General features: G+C 34.8%; 1 protein-coding gene across 1 annotated transcript in view; it reads right to left on the reverse strand.

Annotated features, from left to right (window-relative positions):
• LOC129262162 (protein unc-13 homolog B-like) overlaps window positions 1–25,955 on the reverse strand; it is a 176,083-nt gene that overhangs the window by 88,920 nt on the left and 61,208 nt on the right. Inside the window, exons 4-5 of the mRNA XM_064099460.1 lie at window positions 16,450–16,458; window positions 15,864–15,987 (exon numbers count right to left, since the gene is read on the reverse strand). Coding sequence (XP_063955530.1) covers window positions 15,864–15,987; window positions 16,450–16,458 — 133 coding nt within the window. The remainder of the gene's footprint in view (window positions 1–15,863; window positions 15,988–16,449; window positions 16,459–25,955) is intronic.

Here is a 25,955-nt window from a genome sequence, read left to right on the forward strand (position 1 = left end):
TGTTGATGCCTAGTACAGCTTTTGCACAAACACAAAATAGAGTAATCAGAACAACACAATTTGTGTAATAATTACACATTTTCTAATCTAGTAATTGATATGATAGATTATATAAAATTACAATAGTATACATGAAAAAAAAATTATATTGTCAAATGATAGGATTGGAAATTCTATTAAGAAGGAGAGTGAAGTGTTATACACCAACTGGTTATTAGTATATTAATAACACATGATAAAGAAGGTTTACAGGCTGTACATTCTAAATTCCATGGATTTAAAATAAATCCAGATCAGCTGTGTGTAGAGATTAGCTGGACACTACATTTGTAACATGGTACAACAGACACCTCTTTTGAGAATACAGGCCTTAGAATTTTAAAGATAAATCTGTTGGGTCAAAATTAATTTGCCAGTCCAAATCCGTCACAACCAACCACAGCAGATCTGGATTCATAGAAAAAAATCCATGAAATTTAAAGTGTTAATGAATACAAAAGGGAATTATGGCATGGCTAAAAAATATATATGGATGTTAAAAGCATACACTGTCATATGATTCATCATGAAATGCAAGACAAAAAATTATAGGTATAGGGTTCAAAAGGGTTTCATGAAAGACATGGTAAAGGGGTTAGTAGAATATTATATAGTATGCAAAAGAAAATGGAGGTTCATAGTAAAAACTATTGCATGTTTATAGCATGCTATTTGTTTCTGATAGACATGAAACAGGAATTGGGAAATGAAAAAGAGTAGATATTTTGTGTGAATCTACCTTGAGCCGTTGAAGCTGATGCTGGATTGTTTTGGTGGTGCAAAAAGCAAAAGTAAAATAGAAAACAAAACAAAAAGTTGTGGGTACAGGAACATGGAAAATATGGATGCAATATCACAATTACATTCATCTGTTACGGTAGCTTGTGCACAGTATACACCAATCTTTCAAAGAAATCATTTATCAAAAGCAATAAATAAATCTCTGCTTAAACTCTTAATTCTAAGGATTTAAAATAAATCCAGATCGGCTGTGAATATATAGGGACCAGCCAAATATTAGAATTAGATTTAAACCTTGTTGATTTAAATATAAATCTAAAAGATTTGCATTTGAATCTTTTAAGATTTAAAAATTAATCCTTATGATTTAAAATAGATCCGAAATTCGGCTGGTTACTATTCACAGCCGATCTGGATTATTTTAAATCCTTGGAATTTAGAGTGTATCGTTTAAATAACTATTTTTGTGGCACAGAAAAATGGAGGTAAGTAATTATTTTTACAGAGATTGCAATTTTGATTTAGGTTTCAAACCTTTAGAGGTTACACATTTGCAAACTAGATAACCTTCAAGGCAATGAAAGCAGAGACATGTTTTTATTATAGCTTCAAATCAATCTATAAATGAAAATACTAATACATGTCTAACTGACTAAAACATCTATTCTACTCTTTGTATATCCATGAGCATAGATATGCGATATCACGCAAATCAAGTATGTGTTAATACAATATATAAGATCACTGCTTGAATCTATGCTAGTGCATATTAATGCTAATATATATTCAAAATCTATTTCAAATGAAGCTTTCTAATTTTAAGAAGATGTGTTATGATGCTGAAGAGCAAAGATTCTTCTTTCATAATACTCTTAATTCTTTAGGATGGCACTCGCACAATATCTCAACCAAATACCAATGTATTTTATACATTGAACAAAAGTAATATCAATCAGTGAACTTGATCATAAAATTCTACCCTATGATGGTGTGCATTAAGGATAGGTAAATTGTTGAAATTTAGAAGAAAAAAAATGAAAATAGCTTTTGAGATAAAGATTGAAAGTAAATGAAACAAGGCAATCAGGGGCTGTTTCACAAAGAGATAAATGTGACGTAGAGTCACACTCAAATCTCCAATTTTGTGCGGTATAGAAGGCTTCATCCCATTGGCCATATCATGCTACAAGGATGCGCGCTACTGCGTATTAATCAATAAGATTGCTTGTTGCATATTATGTGCATGTCAGCATTCAAGTTTGGCTCTAAGGCCCGTATTCTGAAGTCGGGTTTAACTTAGACCATGGTCTAACTCTGTGCTAAAATTATGGGAAGCCAAACGGTTCAAAATTTTGTTTACAGTGAATAATTCTCATGTTTATTGTGCTCTTTACTAATTCTTTAATGGTGAAGACAACTGTCATACTTATCCTCTACTGTTATAGATTTATGTAACTGACTTTCCATAGTAAAACCACAACTTACAACCAGAGTGTAAATTAAACCTGACTTCAGAATACGGGCCTATGTCACATTCAACCCTTTGTGAAATACCGCCCCCCCCCCCACCCCCGCTCCATCACCACCTGAATTTGCATACTAGGTGCATGACAACATCACAGTATGCATAAATGATTAAATATACCAGAGGGCAGTTTCATAAAACTGTAAGTTATGCTCAACTTTATGTGCTTCATGAAATACCTCATATTGTTCAGTTTAACACAAGGGGAGCAAATCTTAAAACTCTTAAAATTTTGACCAAAAAAAGAGACTTTGCATTTGAATGCTTGGTAATTTCAGCAAATCTGTTTGGATAATGATGGAAATAAACACATAAGAAGTGTAACAAAAAACAGACTGAGACAAAACAATTAAAATGTCACAAACGAGTACACTCAGTTTAATCATATTCATAACAGGAGACATGATATTTCCTTTCATAACGGTAAAAAGTAGAGCTTAGTTTTCATCAAATAAAGTTATGCATCATAATTATAATATCAACAATGATAATTATAATGTGACTTAATGTTGCACATATCCATTCCAATAACATGGTTAACAATAGGAAATGGTTGTGCATAACATTGTACCCAGGCCATGCTCCAAACATTCAGAATAAAAGTCACATACATCATACATGTATGTTACATTTATATTGGATAACATGAAATCCCTCTATCTTCGTCAGTGATAAAAGACACAATTTCGCCTCGATCAACAGTTGACAAATCCACCGTAAATAACAAAACATTTCCAAACAAGGAATGTCCGTAAATAACAAGACATTCCCAAACAAGGAATGTATCCAATTAAGTCTCGATGGGATTTTGCCAATAGATATTTGCGGGTCCCAGGCCTGATGTAAGAAATAAAAGATATACAACCCTTTTTTTTATCTCCCTGGGCTAGATTACAGCAATCCAGCGGTGTCTAAAATTTACAAGCTCTCGTAATATTCCAATGGCTTTGAGCTGTCACATGTAATCATTCAATAACTGTCCCAGACTGTTTTTGATACCCTGCTTTTATATTTTTCCTTCTTCTTTCTACGGCTCCTTATCCTTCATCGGATGGGGGAGTGAAAAGAGGCATACCAACTGGCCTCCTGCATAATATCATGACACATAAATTTATTCTAAGACAAGCACATATACTAGCCAACACTCAAGAGTCAGCGAGGGGTAAAAGAATATAGTCTCTCCTTTTCCCTCCTCTTGCTTATTGCTGTAACTATTAAGCTATGATTGGGTTTAAGATGTACAGCTTACTCTGTTGAGAAACGAGGGTAAAACCAGAGATTCTTTACATTGGGTGCGCTGCATTTCAAAATAGGGTAGTTGGGACGGGGGGGGGGGGTTCTCTAATGAACTATTTTTCCACGCTTCTCTTCAGTCAAGTTATAATTTGTTTTGAATGATTCCTTATGAAAAAATTCAAAATATGACGGCTTCTATTGTAAATTAGGAGAATAAATTGCCTTTAATCCTATTTAATAATTGGGGGGGGGGGATAGTACGTTTTGGGGAAGGGATCATTCAATTTAATGATACGTGTTTGAAAAGGTACTCTCCTTTTGATGGAACCCAAACAAAAAACTGTGGTGGAAAAGGGATTCACTCAAGTTATATTGATTCTAGATCGAGTTTCACATATATTGAGCATCCACAAGATCATGAACTATAATCTATAATTGTTGTAAGCGCTTTGGGCCAATTTGGGAAAAGCGCAGTACATAAATAATAATAATAATAATAATACATATAGCAATGTTTGCATATAAACCATGCATTTTTAGAGCGATTAATTTTGGAGGTTTGCGATCCCAATAATGGAGGTATTATTGCAAATACATATTGCATATTAATGCAATTGTACAATCTATTGGCTCCAAATGTTTTTAGTTTGAATTTGATATGAGTATTATATAGCTCTTAATCTTTAAATTCACAAAATTCATCTCCTTGCTGTTCAATGAGGCTAATGAAAGCCAATCAATCATGCAGAAATAGAACCAAAAATAACTCCAATATTTGAGAAGTATTGATGAATTTCTAGATTAGGATCAAATTGATGGCTGTTGAAATGTCAATGCTGTGCCGAATCACAGAAGATCATTTCGAAGAAGCCCTAATTTTTATGGGTTTATAGATGGTGTGATATAAAGTATTAACCCCCAAGAACTCATGACCTACAATGCTCCAGATTTTCTGTATCAGAGAAGACAGTGTTGAACAGTAGAAAAGTCCTGAGGTAGTAAAACACTGATTTACTTTGATTGACTGAAAAAAATTACAGATTGTAAAATAAATTTGTGGATAAAAAAGTTCTTTACTTCCTAGCAGATTTTAGGAACCATCATAAAGCTAATTTTTGTCTAATTTTCAAAAATTAGTTTTACAGATATTCTGAAAGCCTGTCTTCAACTCTCAAATTAATACTAAACTCGAGATAAGAAGTCATATTATTAAAAGAACAAGATTCGAATTTTGTTCCAAACGTCATATCCCCATCAAGATTTTACGAAGTGTCAACCGTTGTTTTTACACTATAGCATTCTCCTGAATGGAGTGCAGGCGTCACTAACCCAAGGTTTATTTATAATGCGATAAGTCATGCCACAATATGCAGGCTATTACAAAGTGACTTAAACTCTGTATTTCACAAATAATAACCTGTTCCTACATCATTTCAAAACATTTAAATAATAAATCTGAATTGGATACAAAATATATGCTCATTTTGTAAATGAACGAATTTTTGCTTTAATTCATATAAATGATTCCATCAAAACACAAAGTGATGAACGTCAGAAAAACATCAAAACTTTGAATGTCCCTTTGGAAGCACATAAAGAATTAAATGGTATGTAATATGCACTACACAAGAATTAAATATTGTTATCATTAACTTGAAACCTTGTTTTGAGAACCAGAAGAGGTTTAAGAAGGTTCATAAAATCACTAATGTATTATCACAAACGTTTCAAGATCAAATCATTTTTATCCCATATCGATTCGAAAATGCGGCAATTTCATGTTTAACTGCAAAAATTTTCAGAAATACATTTAAAATGTTTTTTGTTTCTCCTTCCTCCCCCCCCCCCTATGAGGCGCCGAATGTACCAATATTATATAGAACAATTATTTGTTATATAATCATTATTTATTAAATAATAACTATTATTTATATATAATTTACATTTTATTTGTAAATAACTACTATTATATAAAATATCATTTCTAATTATTTATATATAATTCCAATTAATACTTCATTATTTGTAAATAATAATAGTTCGACATTCCATTATTTATAAATAATGATTATTTGTTTTTCATTATTTATAAATAATGATTATTTGTTTTTCATTATTTATAAATAATGATTATTTGTTTTTCATTATTTACAAATAATGATTATTTGTTTTTCATTATTTATAAATAATGATTATTTGTTTTTCATTATTTATAAATAATGATTATTTGTTTTTCATTATTTATAAATAATGATTATTTGTTTTTCATTATTTACAAATAATGATTATTTGTTTTTCATTATTTATAAATAATGATTATTTGTTTTTCATTATTTATAAATAATTTGTTGAGTTTTCCATTATTTATAAATAATGATTATTTGTTAAATAATGAAAACGTCTACTTCATTATTTATAAATAATTTTTTCGAGTGCACCATTATTCTCATTATTTATAAATAATCATTATTTAATGTTCGAGTTTTCCATTATTTATAAATAAAGATTATTTGTTAAATAATGAAATATCTACTTCATTATTTATAAATAATAATTTTGTTTCAATATCCCATTATTTATAAATAATCATTATTTATAAACAATTTTTACAGTTTGCCATTATATACAAATAATCATTATTTATATACAAATAACCATTATTTATTAAATAATGCCATTATTTATTAAATAATGCCATTATTTATTAAATAATGGAAAACTCGCTATAACATGCAAATGTGGGACCGCCCATGATATGAATATTCATGATGCGATTTCCTTTTTCGTGATTTTTCTTCACAAATTTTTGTCCATTTCCTCTTCATAATGACATTTCTTGAAGCAATTTTCTAGGGATATGGTCTGATTGTAATATTCTTCATTTTCTATATAACTTCGTCTTCGTAGAAATATCAAAAAGTGTAATTTTATTCGATTTTTCCTACAGTTCACAATTCCCATAGGCGCGCGTGTACGGTAGGGACAACCGGTGAATCGACGGAGTGCTCTTCATCGAAATACTACGTTGGTTGGTCCCCGGAAGTGGCGGGCGGAATTTAGCCCGAATCCTCGATGGAAGTCGATCAAGTGCATATGAGCTGAGAGAGTGAAATATCAGTGTACTTGTACAGGCCCTTCTACTTTTTATAAATATTTCTTGTTGCTTTTTTTGTTAAGTTAATTTTTCCTGGTGTAGAGATAAGTTTCAGTTCTAATAATGCACTTCAAATACATTTTGGAGTGTCTGTTTGAGGCGTTTGGGGCGATTTCACCCTGGCCCCAAAATGCTCGCAACGACAATACGGGGGCATGATGACCCCTAAATTTTTAAAAACTTATTTTTCTATTGAAAATTATCACAAAATTCACCAAAAGTGTGCACGAAAGCCTTCGTATTTCACTTTTAAAACTCCAAAAAGTGCCCAAATGACAAGCTTGGTCGCTTCGCTGTGTCGCTTTCAACTTGAGAACGTTTACGCGTCTGCTTCCCCCCCCCCCCCTCCTCCGAAAGAAATTCTGTATACGGCCATGCTCTAAAGAGCCTGGCACATTGATTTATGTATACTTTCATTTTCATTATTTTTATCTCATTATCAACATGGCCTTACGCATAATTTTTTCCAGGGGGGCAAGGGCCGGAGCATGACCCGCGTAAACTTTCTCCAAAAAAAAATCTTGAAAGCGAGACAGCCACGGGACCAAGCCCAAATGACAAGCTTGGTCGCTTCGCTGTCTCGCTTTCAACTTGAGAACGTTTACACGCGTCTGCCCCCACCCCCCGAAAGAAATTCTGTGAACGGCCATGCTCAAAAGAGCATATGGCACATTGATTTATATGTACTTTTCATTTTCATTATTTTTATCACATTATCATCATGGCCTTACACAGAATTTTTACCGGGGGGGGGGGGAGCAGCTAGGACGCGCGTAAAGTTTCTCAAAAAAATCTTGAAAGCGAGACAGCGACGCGACCAAGCTCAAATGACAAGCTTGGTCACTTCGCTTTTTCAAGATTTTTATGAGAAAGTTTACGCGCGTCCTGCTCCCCCCACCCCCCCCCCCCCCCCCGGAAAAAATTCTGCGTAAGGCCATGATGATAATGAGATAAAAATAATGAAAATGAAGTACATATAAATCAATGTGCCATATGCTCTTTTGAGCATGGCCGTTCACAGAATTTCTTTCGGGGGGTGGGGGCAGACGCGTGTAAACGTTCTCAAGTTGAAAGCGAGACAGCGAAGCGACCAAGCTTGTCATTTGGGCTTGGTCCCGTGGCTGTCTCGCTTTCAAGATTTTTTTGAGAAAGTTTACGCGGGTCATGCTCCGGCCCTTGCCCCCCTGGAAAAAATTATGCGTAAGGCCATGTTGATAATGAGATAAAAATAATGAAAATGAAAGTTTACATATGGCACATTGATTTATATGTACTTTTCATTTTCATTATTTTTATCACATTATCATCATGGCCTTACACAGAATTTTTACCGGGGGGGGGGGAGCAGCTAGGACGCGCGTAAAGTTTCTCAAAAAAATCTTGAAAGCGAGACAGCGACGCGACCAAGCTCAAATGACAAGCTTGGTCACTTCGCTTTTTCAAGATTTTTATGAGAAAGTTTACGCGCGTCCTGCTCCCCCCACCCCCCCCCCCCCCCCGGAAAAAATTCTGCGTAAGGCCATGATGATAATGAGATAAAAATAATGAAAATGAAGTACATATAAATCAATGTGCCATATGCTCTTTTGAGCATGGCCGTTCACAGAATTTCTTTCGGGGGGTGGGGGCAGACGCGTGTAAACGTTCTCAAGTTGAAAGCGAGACAGCGAAGCGACCAAGCTTGTCATTTGGGCTTGGTCCCGTGGCTGTCTCGCTTTCAAGATTTTTTTGAGAAAGTTTACGCGGGTCATGCTCCGGCCCTTGCCCCCCTGGAAAAAATTATGCGTAAGGCCATGTTGATAATGAGATAAAAATAATGAAAATGAAAGTTTACATATGGCACATTGATTTATATGTACTTTTCATTTTCATTATTTTTATCACATTATCATCATGGCCTTACACAGAATTTTTACCGGGGGGGGGGGGGAGCAGCTAGGACGCGCGTAAAGTTTCTCAAAAAAATCTTGAAAGCGAGACAGCGACGCGACCAAGCTCAAATGACAAGCTTGGTCGCTTCGCTTTTTCAAGATTTTTATGAGAAAGTTTACGCGCATCCTGCTCCCCCCACCCCCCCCCCCCCCGGAAAAAATTCTGCGTAAGGCCATGATGATAATGAGATAAAAATAATGAAAATGAAGTACATATAAATCAATGTGCCATATGCTCTTTTGAGCATGGCCGTTCACAGAATTTCTTTCGGGGGGTGGGGGCAGACGCGTGTAAACGTTCTCAAGTTGAAAGCGAGACAGCGAAGCGACCAAGCTTGTCATTTGGGCTTGGTCCCGTGGCTGTCTCGCTTTCAAGATTTTTTTTAGAAAGTTTAGGCGGGTCATGCTCCGGCCCTTGCCCCCCTGGAAAAAATTATGCGTAAGGCCATGTTGATAATGAGATAAAAATAATGAAAATGAAAGTAGACATAAATCAATGTGCCAGGCTCTTTAGAGCATGGCCGTATACAGAATTTCTTTCGGAGGAGGGGGGGGGGGGGAGCAGACGCGTAAACGTTCTCAAGTTGAAAGCGACACAGCGAAGCGACCAAGCTTGTCATTTGGGCACTTTTTGGAGTTTTAAAAGTGAAATACGAAGGCTTTCGTGCACACTTTTGGTGCCCCCGTATTGTCGTTGCGAGCATTTTGGGGCCAGGGTGAAATCGCCCCAAACGCCTCAAACAGACACTCCAAAATGTATTTGAAGTGCATTATTAGAACTGAAACTTATCTCTACACCAGGAAAAATTAACTTAACAAAAAAAGCAACAAGAAATATTTATAAAAAGTAGAAGGGCCTGTACAAGTACACTGATATTTCACTCTCTCAGCTCATATGCACTTGATCGACTTCCATCGAGGATTCGGGCTAAATTCCGCCCGCCACTTCCGGGGACCAACCAACGTAGTATTTCGATGAAGAGCACTCTGTCGATTCACCGGTTGTCCCTACCGTACACGCGCGCCTATGGGAATTGTGAACTGTAGGAAAAATCGAATAAAATTACACTTTTTGATATTTCTACGAAGACGAAGTTATATAGAAAATGAAGAATATTACAATCAGACCATATCCCTAGAAAATTGCTTCAAGAAATGTCATTATGAAGAGGAAATGGACAAAAATTTGTGAAGAAAAATCACGAAAAAGGAAATCGCATCATGAATATTCATATCATGGGCGGTCCCACATTTGCATGTTATAGCGAGTTTTCCATTATTTAATAAATAATGGCATTATTTAATAAATAATGGCATTATTTAATAAATAATGGTTATTTGTATATAAATAATGATTATTTGTATATAATGGCAAACTGTAAAAATTGTTTATAAATAATGATTATTTATAAATAATGGGATATTGAAACAAAATTATTATTTATAAATAATGAAGTAGATATTTCATTATTTAACAAATAATCTTTATTTATAAATAATGGAAAACTCGAACATTAAATAATGATTATTTATAAATAATGAGAATAATGGTGCACTCGAAAAAATTATTTATAAATAATGAAGTAGACGTTTTCATTATTTAACAAATAATCATTATTTATAAATAATGGAAAACTCAACAAATTATTTATAAATAATGAAAAACAAATAATCATTATTTATAAATAATGAAAAACAAATAATCATTATTTGTAAATAATGAAAAACAAATAATCATTATTTATAAATAATGAAAAACAAATAATCATTATTTATAAATAATGAAAAACAAATAATCATTATTTATAAATAATGAAAAACAAACAATCATTATTTGTAAATAATGAAAAACAAATAATCATTATTTATAAATAATGAAAAACAAATAATCATTATTTATAAATAATGAAAAACAAATAATCATTATTTGTAAATAATGAAAAACAAATAATCATTATTTATAAATAATGAAAAACAAATAATCATTATTTATAAATAATGAAAAACAAATAATCATTATTTATAAATAATGGAATGTCGAACTATTATTATTTACAAATAATGAAGTATTAATTGGAATTATATATAAATAATTAGAAATGATATTTTATATAATAGTAGTTATTTACAAATAAAATGTAAATTATATATAAATAATAGTTATTATTTAATAAATAATGATTATATAACAAATAATTGTTCTATATAATATTGGTACATTCGGCGCCTCATACCCCCCATCCCCCTCTCTATCACAGTCTCTTATATATCTCTCCCATGTACCTCTTTAAACAATTGCCTTTACCCCATGTGACACAGATTTTAACGAAAACAATGGAATCTCATTTGCAACTATGATGAGATATTTTTCCTTGATCCAGAAACCAGAATAACGACGTTTTCTGTTCCATCAATTTTAGGCTCATCATAAAAAAATTGCTGACAAACTTATGTATATCATTACCTGCGTTCCCAATGATGTTAATTTACTGCTACTCAGCATAGGGCACAGGGAAATGTGACTGACATTTCAAATAAATTTGTTGTTTGGGTCTTTTGAAAAAATCAAACTGGAACCGAATGATAAGTTCAATGGTCGTCGATCAGAAATGGTGCATTGACAGTTCGCAGGGCAATGATCGCCTGCACATGTTGTACATCCCTCCACTTTTTCTTTTATATAAACTCTCCTGTTTTCCTCATTCCTCCCCTTCCCACTTCCCCAAACCCCTTCGGTTTATTTTCAATTGGTCTGATGCCAATTTGTCTAATTACCCAACTTGTCCACTATCATTTGGTCTATCAATTCGTCCCCTATCCACATGGTCTAACTGCCATTTCGTCCACTCACTATTTCATCTAATAACCAGTTGGTCCATTAGCCATTTAGTCCATAAACCATTTGGTCTAATTGGATAAGTGTCAATTGGGCGAAATGAATGAAAAGAAAATGGGTATTTAGACCAACTGGTTATTACACGAAATGGTCATAGACGAACTAGTGATTAGACGAAGTGACTGTTGGACCAAATGGTTATTGGAACAAATGGTTGTTAGACAAACTGTTGGGCAGAATGGCATTAGACTAAATGAAAGCAGTGGACGAGTTGGCAATGGACGAATTGGCAGTTTACCACCCCTTCCACTCTATCCCTCTTACCTAACAACACCCATTCCTTGGCTTGCTTTCCTTCTCTATACTCTTCTATTAATTTCCCTCCCTCTGCTTTCTAACCCCCACTCTATCTTATCTATAATCATACTCATCTTCCCAACCCCTTCTCTCTCTTCATGTTACTTCACGCCACCCCTTTCCCCTTCTCTCTCTCTCTCACACACACACCCACACCCCCCCCCCCCTCTTTCTCACCCATAACTATTCACCTTTTTTCTGTGGACCCTTTCCCAGAACAACATTGTAATTGATACATCACAACATCATGCCCAGGGGCTATCTGATTCTTCCATTCAACATACAGGGAGCAAGTCGTACAGCTGTACACAAACAACAGGGCATTGGCTCACCAAACCTCTTTGCAAAGCTCATATCCATAGGCAATGGCTAAATGGAAGGTTATACACCAAAGATATGGTGTATCCTTGAGTCCACATTCTTACGCAATACAGAAAACTGAAGAAAAAAAATCAAGGAATTCAGGAAGAAAAGGGAATTCAAAGAATTTCTTGGAAATTTGATTCTGAACGATAAAAAACATTACAGATCTATGGGTATTGAGTATTGAGAGGGATATACTTGCAGTATTCAATGTAAAATGTCCTTATTGCATTTGATACAAGGGATTTCAATCAAAATACCACAACTTCTAAGACCCCGAGATAGTCATTGGTCACTTCATATCATACTAATATATCTAAAGAAGATATGAATATAGTAATGATACTTTGCATCTACAAAAATATCCTATCCCAGGCAAATCTAAAAAATTCAAACATCACTGATCAAGTTCATCAAAAGAGTAATTTTTGTTAATGATATTATAGACAAACTCCGTCTAAGTGGTAAATGGGCATTTTAGGGGATGGAAGTTGTGGCATATGTAAGCTCAGAGCAGATACAACCTGGTGTTAAACATCCAAACTGATTACCCAGCAGCAAGCCAAAATTATTTACATATTCTATGACTATCTTACTGTTGTAGTGGAGGTTGGTCAAGTGATATATGATATTTGAGAAAGAAGTAAAGAGAGTATCAAATAGAGAGGGAGGGATACAGACAGCAAACCAGAGATGGCAAGAGAAAAAGGTGAAAGATGTAAAGAGTTTTCATCTATTTTCCTTGTAATATGACAGGTTTTCAATCATAATCATGCATCACTCTCGGTTCCAGCCATAATTCAAACTCGCTTCATTTTCAATCATCAAGACAACTCCTGTTGCCTGCAGCTAAAGACTATATTCCAATAAGGTATATTTGAAAAATAAAAAATATACAGAAAACCATGACAAATACACGCTCGTGTTTTTTAACCGCAAATAAAAGAATATGAACAGAAGAAGAAAGGGATGATCCACCCAAAACCAGCGTCAACTTGGAGAAGACGGCATGACTAGAAAGCTAATTAGCTTAATGGAATACCGTTTGGTGAGAAAAAAGTCATGAAGGTCTGTTTTATGTACTCAGGAGACAGAAGACACAGAATCTTGGAATCCTTGAGCTGCTGTTGAGAATAACTAATCATGCTTTTCAGCAATATTCACAAAACTTGCCATTGGGAAAAAACAGGTTAAATTCATAATTACCCTTAAAGTTAACATTTTCCATGATATTTTCGATTTTCTGAAGTAAGTGCTATTTTCAGTAATGCTTTTTCCCCATTATATATTTCCTTAAAGAGTGTTCATTAGTTTCTATTTAGTCAGGCTATTAAGAGATTTGCTTCTGGATTATTGTGTTTGCTAATGGTAATGGCAATGAAAGAAATGAGCAGTTTATTTTTTTTCCTTAAAAAAATCTTATTACATGTAGAATACTTACCTACCATACTTAAAATTAAGAATAAATTAGTAGTGCAAAAATTTGAAATGTCATATCATGCTGACAGAGAAGTAGCTTCTGCTGCTCTCACCTGATTTAAATTCACTGATAAGTAAGAAAATACCTCTTGAGAATTTCTAGAACATAGATTGGATACATTAAAGACAAGACTTAACTTCGGATTTGCAAAAGTCAGAATAGATCACAGAGTCTTCTGCAAATCTGCTGCTAAGTGGGAAGAATTTTCTTTCCTTCTTATCTTGGTTAAATGCAGAGAAATACAACCTATCTGTGCCAATGCCCCGCCATCAAGCTCCCAAAACTCAGTGGAGCGGACAAATCACCTGTAGGTCACCATGGTAACAAGGATGAGCTCCGATATCATCCTGGGGACATGCACATGGATCTTAGTGGAGGAGATGTAAGGAGAGAAGAACTCCAAGAGAGTACAGTACCCACCTGCCTTCTACCACATCTTAAAACATTCCTTGAGAGAAATGTATCGGAAGAAATGTAGCCAGAGAACCACATAAGAACCAAAAAAAGGTAGCCTTAATCCAATTTTGCTGGCATGTTGAAACCAATTTGATCAAGGGTACAGGAGGAGGCAATGCCACAGAAGATTCTTTTTGTTGTTGCAGGTATCATGCAGTGTGCACTTTAAATCAGTAGGCATGGGCAGGGTTTCACAATTTTCTGAAATGATTCTCCTATCATGACATCAGGGCACTCTTTCATGAAACTATAACATCAATGTCAGATTACAAGCTATTGTTAAAAATAACTGAAATGGTGCAACTTGATATGCCAAGAGAACAATTGACATAGAATTCCACCGCATTCATCTAGTCAAGAAGATTTTATGACTGGAGTTCCAACAGGTAACAAATTTATTCAAGAAGTTGTTCATTTCTAAAGAAGCACAAAAGAAAGGAACGGCAGTCAGGACCTTTTTGATGTCCCCCTTCGAAGCCGCCAGTTTCAGTGAAAAAAATCAGAGGAGTGAAACTTTACGAATATCCATTTTGTATCAATTTTCCATCTTTCATATTAATAAACAAACTGAAATTTGAATGGATTACAAGACATCAATAACCAAGCACTATTACGCCGAGATATTTGCCCAGATTATATCAATTAAACTTTAATTAGTGAAAAAAGTAAGAATTTGACCTTTACTGAAACCAGATTTTAACACTTTTCCGATCGTTTGCGGCAAATGAAAATGTCAAAGGTGGTCGGTGGAATATTGTTATTCATTATTGTATATGCCAGATGAGTGCCCGTACATGCCCAGTCGAGTAACCAGACCAAGATGCAGCGAAAAAGTAATTATCATCACAATAGCATATTTCCCTTTATATACGACCTATAGCTGCGGAGTCATGCGGGAATCATTTGTCTACACAATTGCAAGAAATGTTGAGCAAAGTGCATGCCTGACATACTTTCTGCAGGCAGTTTTTAACCTTGTTCAAAGGGATTTTATTTGCTGTTACTCCATCTCATTTGAAACCTCCTTGATCTACTTTAGCGAAACATGGTTATTTCATTCAAAATATGACACGTAGCTCTTTTCATAAGGAAGGTGGGAAAGAATAAGACATTTGACACCAACTAAGGATATATTGTTTAAAATGAATTTATTCTTTGATTATAATAAGCTCAGAAGGCTCTTAATGGAATGCTCCATAGGGAGTGGGGAGTGGTGAGAGAGCTTATACCCTGTGCAGGCAAGCCAGAGTTGGATGACTGTAATGCAGCACTTAAAAGATATATTCCCAGATATATTACGAGCTACAGTGAAAGCAGAATATCTTTATGCGCTACTATACAGGTGAAATATCATAATGAATAGATCTGAGGCCCATTGCATAAAGAGTTGTGTTGAAACACAAATCATAATTTATCAACTACAAGTCCAAAATGCACGCAATCGATTAGTTGAAGATCAAATTGTGTATGATGTTTAGACTTGCTTTTGATTGCATCTCTTCCAACAACAGCCCCTGCTAACATTAGACCCTTATAAATTTTCCAGGTATCATAAAAAAGTACTGACAAACACTGAACAAACAACACACACATCACCACAGGACAGTACATGAATACCACATCAACAATGAAGAATGCTGTTTCATTTTATATTCTTCAGGGCATTGCCCTTCATGATGCTATGATTGTTAACAATTCCCATAACGCATTCTGAGGAGTTCAACGAACTCAGCTGTAAGCCTTACCGAAAGGGACTTCGTATCTGGCATCGATGAGGACGCGATGACCGGTGGGCATCTTGGTTCCATTCACCTGGCGATTCTTGACCTCTACTTCTCTATCCAGGGAGAACCATTCACCGCTCCCCTCCTGTAAACAAAAGAAAAATAAAAACAGATTTTGTTTGAAAAAAGGGAAAATAGAGAGATATTTTGTGACAGAGAGTATCACCTGTTTTTATTTTGCTAAAAATTTACAACTTACCTGAAAGAAAATTAACATGTTTGGTTGGCACGATAATAGGTAAAGAGTATGTTGTTTTCACGTTTTTTTTATATTTATCCGTTTGCTTGTTATATTGTAAATATTTGTTTAACGGCCCCCAAGAAAACATGTTATTTTGTTTGGTTTATTTGTCTGCTTGTTATATTGTAAATATTTTTTAAAGGGCCCTCTGGAAAACATATTAATTTGTTATGTTGATTTTTTGCTTCTTATATCGTAAATATTTTTTAGAGGGCCCACTGGAAAACATGTTATTTTATGCTTATTTGCTTGCTTCTATAACATACACATTTGTTTGCAGGACCACCTGGAAAACAGACTACTGACAGGGTCACCCTGTATAAATAGAACAAAAATAAATACACATGATTAATGTGTAAAAATAATCACATTGTTTTTCTTGTTATTCACCCAAGCCAATGAATATTTTGCTTGAGACACACTGTAGCATTTGCTGACATGTGACGAGATACAGAAAAATGAGGCCTGGTAATTCCTGAATATTGTCTCCCTGTGATAAAAATACGAACCTGGGGGTATTATAAAGAGATCCCAGCGACAACCCTCGATATATATTAAGCACAAATCAAAGGAAAAAGAACTCCTGAAGATTTCACAAGATTCCACAGGTATGAATAATAATAGACAGCTTAAAGGAGAATGAAACCCTTGAAACCAGCTGAATCCATATCAAAGAGAAAAATCTAAGAAACATATTGTTGAAAGTTTGAGGAAGATTGAATGAATAATAAGAAAGTTATGAGCATTTGAATATTGAGATCACTAATGCCATGTAGATCCTCCCATTGGCAATGCGACCAAGATCTGTGATGTCACACACGTACAACTCCCTCATTGCTTTAGTACTTATTTCACTTATATTCTCACTTTTATAGAATCTATCACAATGTGAGGTGTTCTCTTTATGAGAGGACAAGTACAGAGGTTTCACAACATTATATCATTGATGAATCGTTTGTCATATGATTAGAATCAGCAAAAAGAGATGTTTTGGGGTATATTTTCAGTGTCCAAAAGGGGAGAGTTGTTCATCTGTGATATCATAGATCTTGGTCGCATTGCCAATGGGAGGATCTCCATAGCATTAGTGATCTCGACATTCAAATGCTCATAACTCTTCTATTGCTAGTCCTATTTTACTCAAACTTTTGTTGATCTTATTCTTTGATTTTTCTGCTTTCACAAAAGCTAACTTGCTCCAAGAGTTTCATTCTCCTTTAAGGTTGCAATGCAACTTCTGTGGCGAACTAAATTGCACTGAAATACTATTATGCACATGCCCAATAACGTTCTGTACAGTTGCATAACAATATTTTTGAAAGTCACGTGACAGAAGTTAGTTGCATTTATAAAGAAACTGTTAAAGAGATGCAAATTACACTATTAGATTTTTTAAAATAATCCAAATGAAGTCTAACTTTACTTTAACCAACACCAGGATTCATTTTTGTCACTCTTATTTCACAGGTATTCAAATTAAGATGACATGGTCATGTTAAGAACTACAGAATATCTGTTCTTCACTCATTAATAATGATTACTCTGCGCATGAAAAAAAAAATTCAATGGTAAAATGTCCCAGTAATCTAAGCCCTTTTGTTGACTTCAGAATAGCCAGTTCCTGATTTTTGCAAGATTAATTACCACTGTGAAGTGAGTATGTGGGCAGCTATGTAAATACCATAGAATGACCCACTCAATGGTTTCTACAATGGTAGAAACTATATAGCTTGTCAAAATGGAGGCAAATTTTTCAGAGAGGCCTTTTCTTGACCCTTCATAAATGGTCCCATGGAGATGAAAAAAGGTGTTAACCCTTATGCATATACACAAAGTTAACATACTTCAGGCTCTTGGGCAGGCGATATGCTGTCACATGCTTTAAGCGTGAACATTGACCAGGTATGTATGTAGTTTAGGAGAGAGGGGGAGAGAGAGAGAGAGAAAGACAGTCCGACCTCTCTTATCCGGACACGTTGGGACCAGCACCAATCCGGATAAGGGATTTATCCGGATCTGGGAGACCCAATATTAAATACATGCAGCTGCCTCCGCAATAGAAGCTACACGTAGTCTATTTAGTGGGCATACACAGACAGTATTCACTGCAGTGTCAGTGCAAATTATAGGCGGTATTTTTACGGAAATAAAATCGATTGGTGGCCAAAACTGTTGGATAATTTACCTGCTCAAATGATTGAGGTATAAATCGAGCATACTTCGAAAGAAAGAGAATGAAGGACTCGATGAAACTAAGTTTTACAATAAGATCATCGCGGCGGCTATCGCAGCTTTGCAATGTCAGCCATTGTTACACTGACTGTAGGCTTAAACATGATAGATGGCGCTGTCCGTATTGAGGCCTAGCGTTAGCTAGTGAGACATGTGTTGTTTTTCCCGGGAAACAAAAAGAGAACGTGATGAAATGTTTACATTGCGCCCCATTTTCCTGGAAAATTATCCTGCCTAAGTTCTTTCTGTGATTTGGGTGAGATATTTTCATGAAAAATAATGTTGTTTTAGGTAGACTATATTGAAAAATATATGTAATCAAAGGGAGTTTGCCTATAGGATTGAGTTAAGATTGCCATCTCAATTTACTCACGTACTAAATCTCGGCAAATGTGCGTCCGGATAATAGAGAGATCCGGATAAGGGGAGGCCGGATAAGAGAGGTCGGACTGTAGTAAAGATGAACCAGGGAGGAAGAAAAAAGGTGAGGGTAGAGTGCATAGATGAAAGAGAGAAAGAGGAGAGAAGATACAGGGTCATGAGGCTAGGAACGAAATAGAATGAAACACAGAAGAAGATGAGGAGGAGGAAGATGAAGGATAGAGCGAGAAAAAAATTGTCTTAATTGTAGTTGTATAGACGAGGTGTACAAGACTGAAAAGAACAGGGAGAAAAAATACACGGCTTTCTAATACTTAAATGGTATAGTGGTAGTTTTGGGGTATGTGAATGTGGGCGTGGGTGAGTGTGTGTGTGTGTGTTGAGTTGAGTAGTGAAGAGGGTGCATTTGGATCAAAGTCATACGTATTGAAATGATCGGATACACAATGACTTTATCGCAAGATAATAAGGAACCCATTTACATGATGAACTATGAATGACATGTTACACACGTCTCCCTTCAACTTGAACATGCCTATCTCACCATGTGAACGGGGGAAGTCCCATCAGAAATTGGATACACAATGACTCCGAAGATGAAGAAGCTTTACTTTTGATTTATTAAAGCCAGGACAGCCAAACTGCTCTCATTACCCCTAGGGGGTTTCAATGCAATTTCATTAGACTCCTCCCTCGTGAATTATAAGCATCCTTCATTCTCCATGAATCCTGTCATTAACTTGACAGTTTTTCATCATCATACGCGCTCACATTGTCTCACAGGTACCTTTTCCCCATTTATTTTCTCAGGTAGATAGGAAAATGATGAGCTTGGGATGGGTCTCGATGTCTGTACTCTTAGTAGACATATCTTTTTTTTTAAGTCAAATTTTATGATACAGAAAAAATAGAGTATGACTGGTACAATCCGAAGATAAATTATTCAAACTAGATTAATCTCAAAGTGGTATTATTGTCAAGTTTTAAAATGATATCAAGTACCAAACAAAGCTTAACAAATGCAATTCAATTTAAAAGCGAAGCCTACTAGATTTTGCAATCATGTTTATACATCATCAAAATTATTATTTCAACTATTAAATGTGAACTGCGTGTGCTAAAAGTTTATAGCAGCATTTCAATCTTAAAACTGTCAAAAAGGTAATACAGAACAAGCTTTTGATATCTTGTCAACCGGCAGTTTTTTTTAATTTCATACTAATAATCCAATAAGTCTGAGTGTAACATGAGAACACCCAAATTTCTGCCATGTTAAAAATGTGCATGTACAGTACATTGATCCCAAATCAATTTTACACCTCTTAAGGCCATTTCCAGGATACATGAATTAATTTGATATATCATGATCTCCATGGAATATTCCCTCATGGTTTTTTTTTTCAGAGGGAGGGATGGATTGATTTCTTTTTATTCTCTATGATATTACCCCAGCAGTGATGAGTACAACCTTGAGGTGACTCAGAGAAACGTACTTTCCTAAAGAAATATGATATCAATATTTTTCACAAAGTGGAGAATAAGGAGTAATGAATACTATATTTCCATTGTTACGGCTCCTTGGGCACTCCTTTGAATGCATAAGGATTGCTATCATTATAACTTGAACATTTCTTTTCTTAGTAATTCATGAATCATTGAAGGAAATGGCCAAGGACTATCAGAGATGATAATTAGCAGTATTCATAGCTAGTACGACCTACTGTAGTTTGTACAGTATCTATTAAAATGTCATTAGGGTAACTGATTTGTGGTTAGATGAAGTAGTCCTGAAAAGGGACTGTTGTGTAAACCTTCAGCGAAAGCTCTGAAAAGAACGTTAGGCCTCGATGTTTCAAACAGGACTCTCTTGCTATTCTTTGAAATGATTCGGGTTCATATTAGATCAGTTCTGTTTTAAATATTCTTTGGCTTCACTTCTCTAGATTGACTTTAACAACAGATATTGAATAGAACTGGGCTCATTTGAAGCAACAACAGAGTGTTAATGTTTTTTTTTTCTTTCTCAAAACACACATGAAACTGTGTTCTTGATTGACCATTGCTGTCTTACAATGAATAACACTCAGCCTTTGACTTATCTTTCTCTCCTTTTCTCTCTCTCCACCTATCTCTCGGACTCTAACAAACAATCTCTTCTCTCTTTCTCACAGTATGATGATCTACGACTCAACCCAGGTGGGTGATTAAATTTGGACCTGTATCATCTCATGCAAACCAGAGGAACATGATAAAACATCCTCCAGACAGAAGTTGTCTTTCGTGGTACAGATTCCATCATCCTTTGAGGCTCATTGCTCATTTGTACAATTCTAGTTCAAGGTCGGAAAGTAAAGTGGCTTCCGGAAGACAGTGCATCCCAACCCCCTATTCACACAACCAAGAATTACCCTAATGTAAAACAGTACAAAGTAAAATAAAAACGCTCAGTGGTTCTACAAATACTGATTCCAATGTTCAATCTCTTCAAATGTCTGAACTTATATTCCTATTTATCTATCTGTAGTTTTCGAAGGCATCATGCAAACAAAATGAAAAATATATCACTCCTTTACAAGTTCTGTTAATTCTTTACCTCATAAGAACATTTGAAATTGATATTTCTTAAGTATCATTAGCAAACAAAATAAAAAGAACTTAAAGGGCATGAATGTGAATAAGCAAAAATTGTTATTTTTACTGGTACACTTTGTGATTCTACTGAATAAGATTGTTGATTGGCTGGCAATCATCAAAACAAATAAATCATTTACCGTATCCACTGACCCTCTTTCAAAATGATTTATTTAGATGGTGTCATATTGACTCCCTTTTGTAAACAACCTTTACACAATCTGTGTTTTAGTTTTATGTGTTTTTATTGGTGTGATTGATCAAGTTGAGACTGAATCATCACGATGATGGTATCGCCGGGGGTTACGAGCCATGCATCCCTGACCATGCAAGAATATAATTTCCTGTTTCAACCCCCAACCTAAATAAGATGATACACCAACACAATCACCGCACAGGTGATGATGTGTGTACATTCTTCCAAGAATCACGGTTACCTATGCACTCTTAAAGATGGTGTTTGACTGGTACACTTTGTGATTCTACTGAATAAGATTATTCATTGGCTGGCAATCATCAAAACAAATAAATCATTTATCAAGGGACCTCTTTCAAAATGATTTATTTAGATGGTGTTATATTGACTCCCTTTTGTAAACAACCCTTAAACAATCTGTGTTGAAGTTTAAATTTAAATTTTACATTTAAATTTTAATTCAAAACATTCATAATTGAAAGTTGCATATTTATACCCCAACTCAGCTTTGAACAAAGATCATAAACTGAGTGAATGGTCATGTTAAAAGCCAGTCCTAGACTTTCAAAATCATATATGTACATGTTTTTATTATTGATACACATCTTAATATAGTTGTATACAAATACACTTTTGACTTGGAAACAGATAGAGACTGACAGGTTTATATCTAAAATAAAGGAATAACAGTAACATTTACATCAATATTTCAACGATTTCATATATCATTAGTCATTGCCGTGTTTAAAAGGCATATCATCACTCACAGAAATGTAATCTCAGCATTTCTTTTTAATCAGAGGAATAAGCGCTCAGTGAAATTTAAAGACTCTGACAATTCGTGGATTTAAATAAATCGAAATTTGCTAAACTTTGGAATTTCAATTCAATTCAATTCATTTATTCAACCATCAAAAGGACAAGCAGTACAAGATAAAAGATTAACAAAGTAACAGAAAACAAAACAAATAGATGGTTTGAAGACCCGGAGAATTGATGCTTATAAAAAGGGGAGTTTGGAATCTGAATCATTTAGATGCAAAATGAGTTTTTAGGATGAGATCCTGAGTTTAATTGACCACTGTTCACAGCTGTTTTTATATAAAATCTCTATTAATGAAAATATGGGGTATGGAGCGTGTGGGTGGAAAACTCAAATTTGGCACCAAACCAAAATGCAAAAAGGGAATCCATTGTAGCAGAAACCTGAAATCATGTCATTTTAATAACTGCAAATCAGTGACCATGATACTGTGGTTAATCATGACTGTGGTTTGTATAATGCACCCTTCATGTGGTATGGGTGGGAGGAAGCTACGAGGGCAGGTGGGTGAGAAAAAAAGAGACATCAAATCACGCAAGGGACGCCCTACTTTTAACCGTTCTAAGTGCAATGTAATATTAACCGGTTGCATACTGGAAGATGATGGTCCTAGTACAAAACCTATATCTAGTAATGGATTTAGATGCAATAATAACCGCCAATAATTAAAAGATATGTTCACCATATAAATGCTTCATGAAACAAAAATCCAATGCCTCTTTTATCATTATCTGCAAGAATACTTACCTATCACTTTATTAAACTAAAGAAACTACTCCTTTGTTTAAATTAAAGAAAGTACCCTATTGTATTATGCTTCACTTTCTATGAATCACATTTCTGTCAAAATACATATATCATTAGATAACACAAAGTTCAATTGCATTTATTTGCTAAATAACTGTATCAATAAAATACAAAGCGTACCAGATAATAGTATCCCATCACATACTGGATCAGAAAATCCCTGTGCACTGCCTATGGGAGTTACAGATTTCAGTAGTCACTGGCCCAACAATGAATTTTCCTCTAGAGTCCACACACTACAGACTTCCGGTGGCTCACTTCATATCTACGCATGATTTGCCAACATGTAGACAGATTTTCTCTGCCTTCCTCAAGGTCACGCATCAATCAAGCGTGTCCACTCCGATGTATGTTCATGAGAAAGCGTCTTGGTGATCATCATCCAGACCAACTCTTTAAAGGACATCATCGACCTTTTCCATCACTATCTTGGTTTATTTTACAATCATTGATCAGCTTTTAAACATCAGGGCCACGATGTGAAACAGTTTTTAAACTGATGTATTATCCTGAATAATTATGTTTGAATAAATAAACAAATAAATCGTAGGATCATTAGGCAGGAAGGGGAACAAGTTTTACACAATGGAATGTACACTGCAATAAGGATGCCTCCTACCCCCTCCCCTCACTCTTTTTGGAAGCGCAAGTGAATACAGGGAGCTATTTTATTGAAAACCTTTTTTTTGTCCATATCATCAAATTTTCGCATGAAAATGAACTCATTTTTAGGGGTGGTATTGGAAATGGCTTTTAGAATATAAGGTCAAAAGCGAGTTGACCTAATTGGAGAATTAATTGTCAGATAGATCAATAACAAAAATGAATCTTTCATGGAGAAAAAAATCAATATCTATATCCTATATCCATTGATTATGAACTGCAAATTCATGAGATATAGCCTTTAACATTATACAAATAGCTCTGTACTGAGCAAAGTCTATGCTTCAGAGCAGATCAGTGATATGCATAACCAACAGAGCTCATATCCTATGCCCACACACACATGCAGCTATATGATCCCTATATGAGTCAGTAATATAGCTGGAAAGGTTGCCATCCATGAATAAGATATCCCTAAAGTTATAATGATGATGATGATGGTGGTGGTGGTGGTGGTGTCGACGAAGATGATGGTAATGGTGGTGTCAACAATGATAATGACAACGATGGTGTTGATGATGGTGATGATGATGATGATGATGATGGTGATGATGAAGGTGGTGGTGGTGATGGTGGTGGTGATAATGATAACGACGATGATGATAATAATGATGATAATGATGATAGTGATGGCGGTATGATGATGATGGTGGTGGTGATGATAACAATGGTGTTGATGATGATGATTAATGAAACAAACAGTTCCAACTTCGTTTATTTGAAAGAATCAATTTATGGAGTTTGCCTTTCACAAATAAATAATAACTATGGTTATCATGATCGTGATGGTGATGATGAGGAATAGTGTAACAAATATAGCTTGATGATCCAATTCATTCTAATGAATCGCTTGTGAAAGAAGGAAACTGTTTATTTAAATAAAATCTCAAGTTGCTCTAAAGATGTTTTCAGCATTAATGAGATATAAATTTCAGCACCTAAATTTGAGCGGAAATAGAATTTACCATCTTAATTTAAAGCTACTGAAATCATTAAATTTGATTGGCTGATGGGAAACTTGTTCTAGAAATTGTTTTTATAACAAGTTGTTGTGAACCAGGACCCAGACGTTTGTCACACTTAAGTGTTGAAGAATTAAACCCAATAGATTTTATACTTTTAAACATTAAATTATAATGTCAAAGATTCTCTTCTTGCTGGTCACAATTTTGTTTTATTCCGTTTTGCATGGTCTACCTCTTAGGTCACGTTCCAGTTGAATGAGAAAAGTAGGGCATGTCAGTCGCCAGGGAGCTCTTCCAGGTATATACATATTTGCATTAAACACTTCGATTCAAGCTTGCTGTATAAGTGCAATGATTATAATTTCATGAAGCTCATTATTATTTTAGTCAAAATTAATTTTCACCAAAATGCAATTACATATATGCGATTTAATTATTGGAAGTGAAAGTTGCATTTTTGGTTTGAAACTGCAAACAGGGAACAGATGGTTTTCAGGTCATTTCTGAAAAAAGGAAAAATGACACAGAACTTACGAACAAGTCTTAATCTAATATTTGAACACACTCTCCAATCAAATTAATATACAGTTGAAATGACAGGATAGAGTTTCAATTGATGGGTAATATGGATTGTTAAGTCCAATTGCAAAAGGAAATCTTTAAGTATCGATCTTCCCCTGACATTAGTGAAATTGGGACTGAATGAAGCAAACTTGACTGAACTATGTGGGTTGAAACTGAATAAATCATGATGAAGCTCACAATACTGGAAATTTTGAATTAAAGTAAGTAGTACAGCATTAAATAAGTGAATACATAATACTACACGAAGCAAAGCCTAAGTAAAATTGCATTGATTGATCAAGAAACATCACTACATAATATGTCATCATAATACTTAATCATATGGAAAACTCAGCAGACAAAATTCATAATTAGCTGTCACCCTACCTTATCAATATTTACATCATTTTTTTCTTGGAAGGATTGGGGGGTACGCTGTATTAAGTATCTTAAATTGGCTTCCCCTGTTTTATCAACACAGAATAAGCGGAAGTCAAATTTGCTCTAACTTTTGCTGCTAAACGTAACATAATCTGTTTATCAAATCATC

This window comes from Lytechinus pictus, chromosome 5, assembly GCF_037042905.1.
Source record: "Lytechinus pictus isolate F3 Inbred chromosome 5, Lp3.0, whole genome shotgun sequence".
In the NCBI taxonomy this organism is placed as follows: domain Eukaryota; kingdom Metazoa; phylum Echinodermata; class Echinoidea; order Temnopleuroida; family Toxopneustidae; genus Lytechinus; species Lytechinus pictus.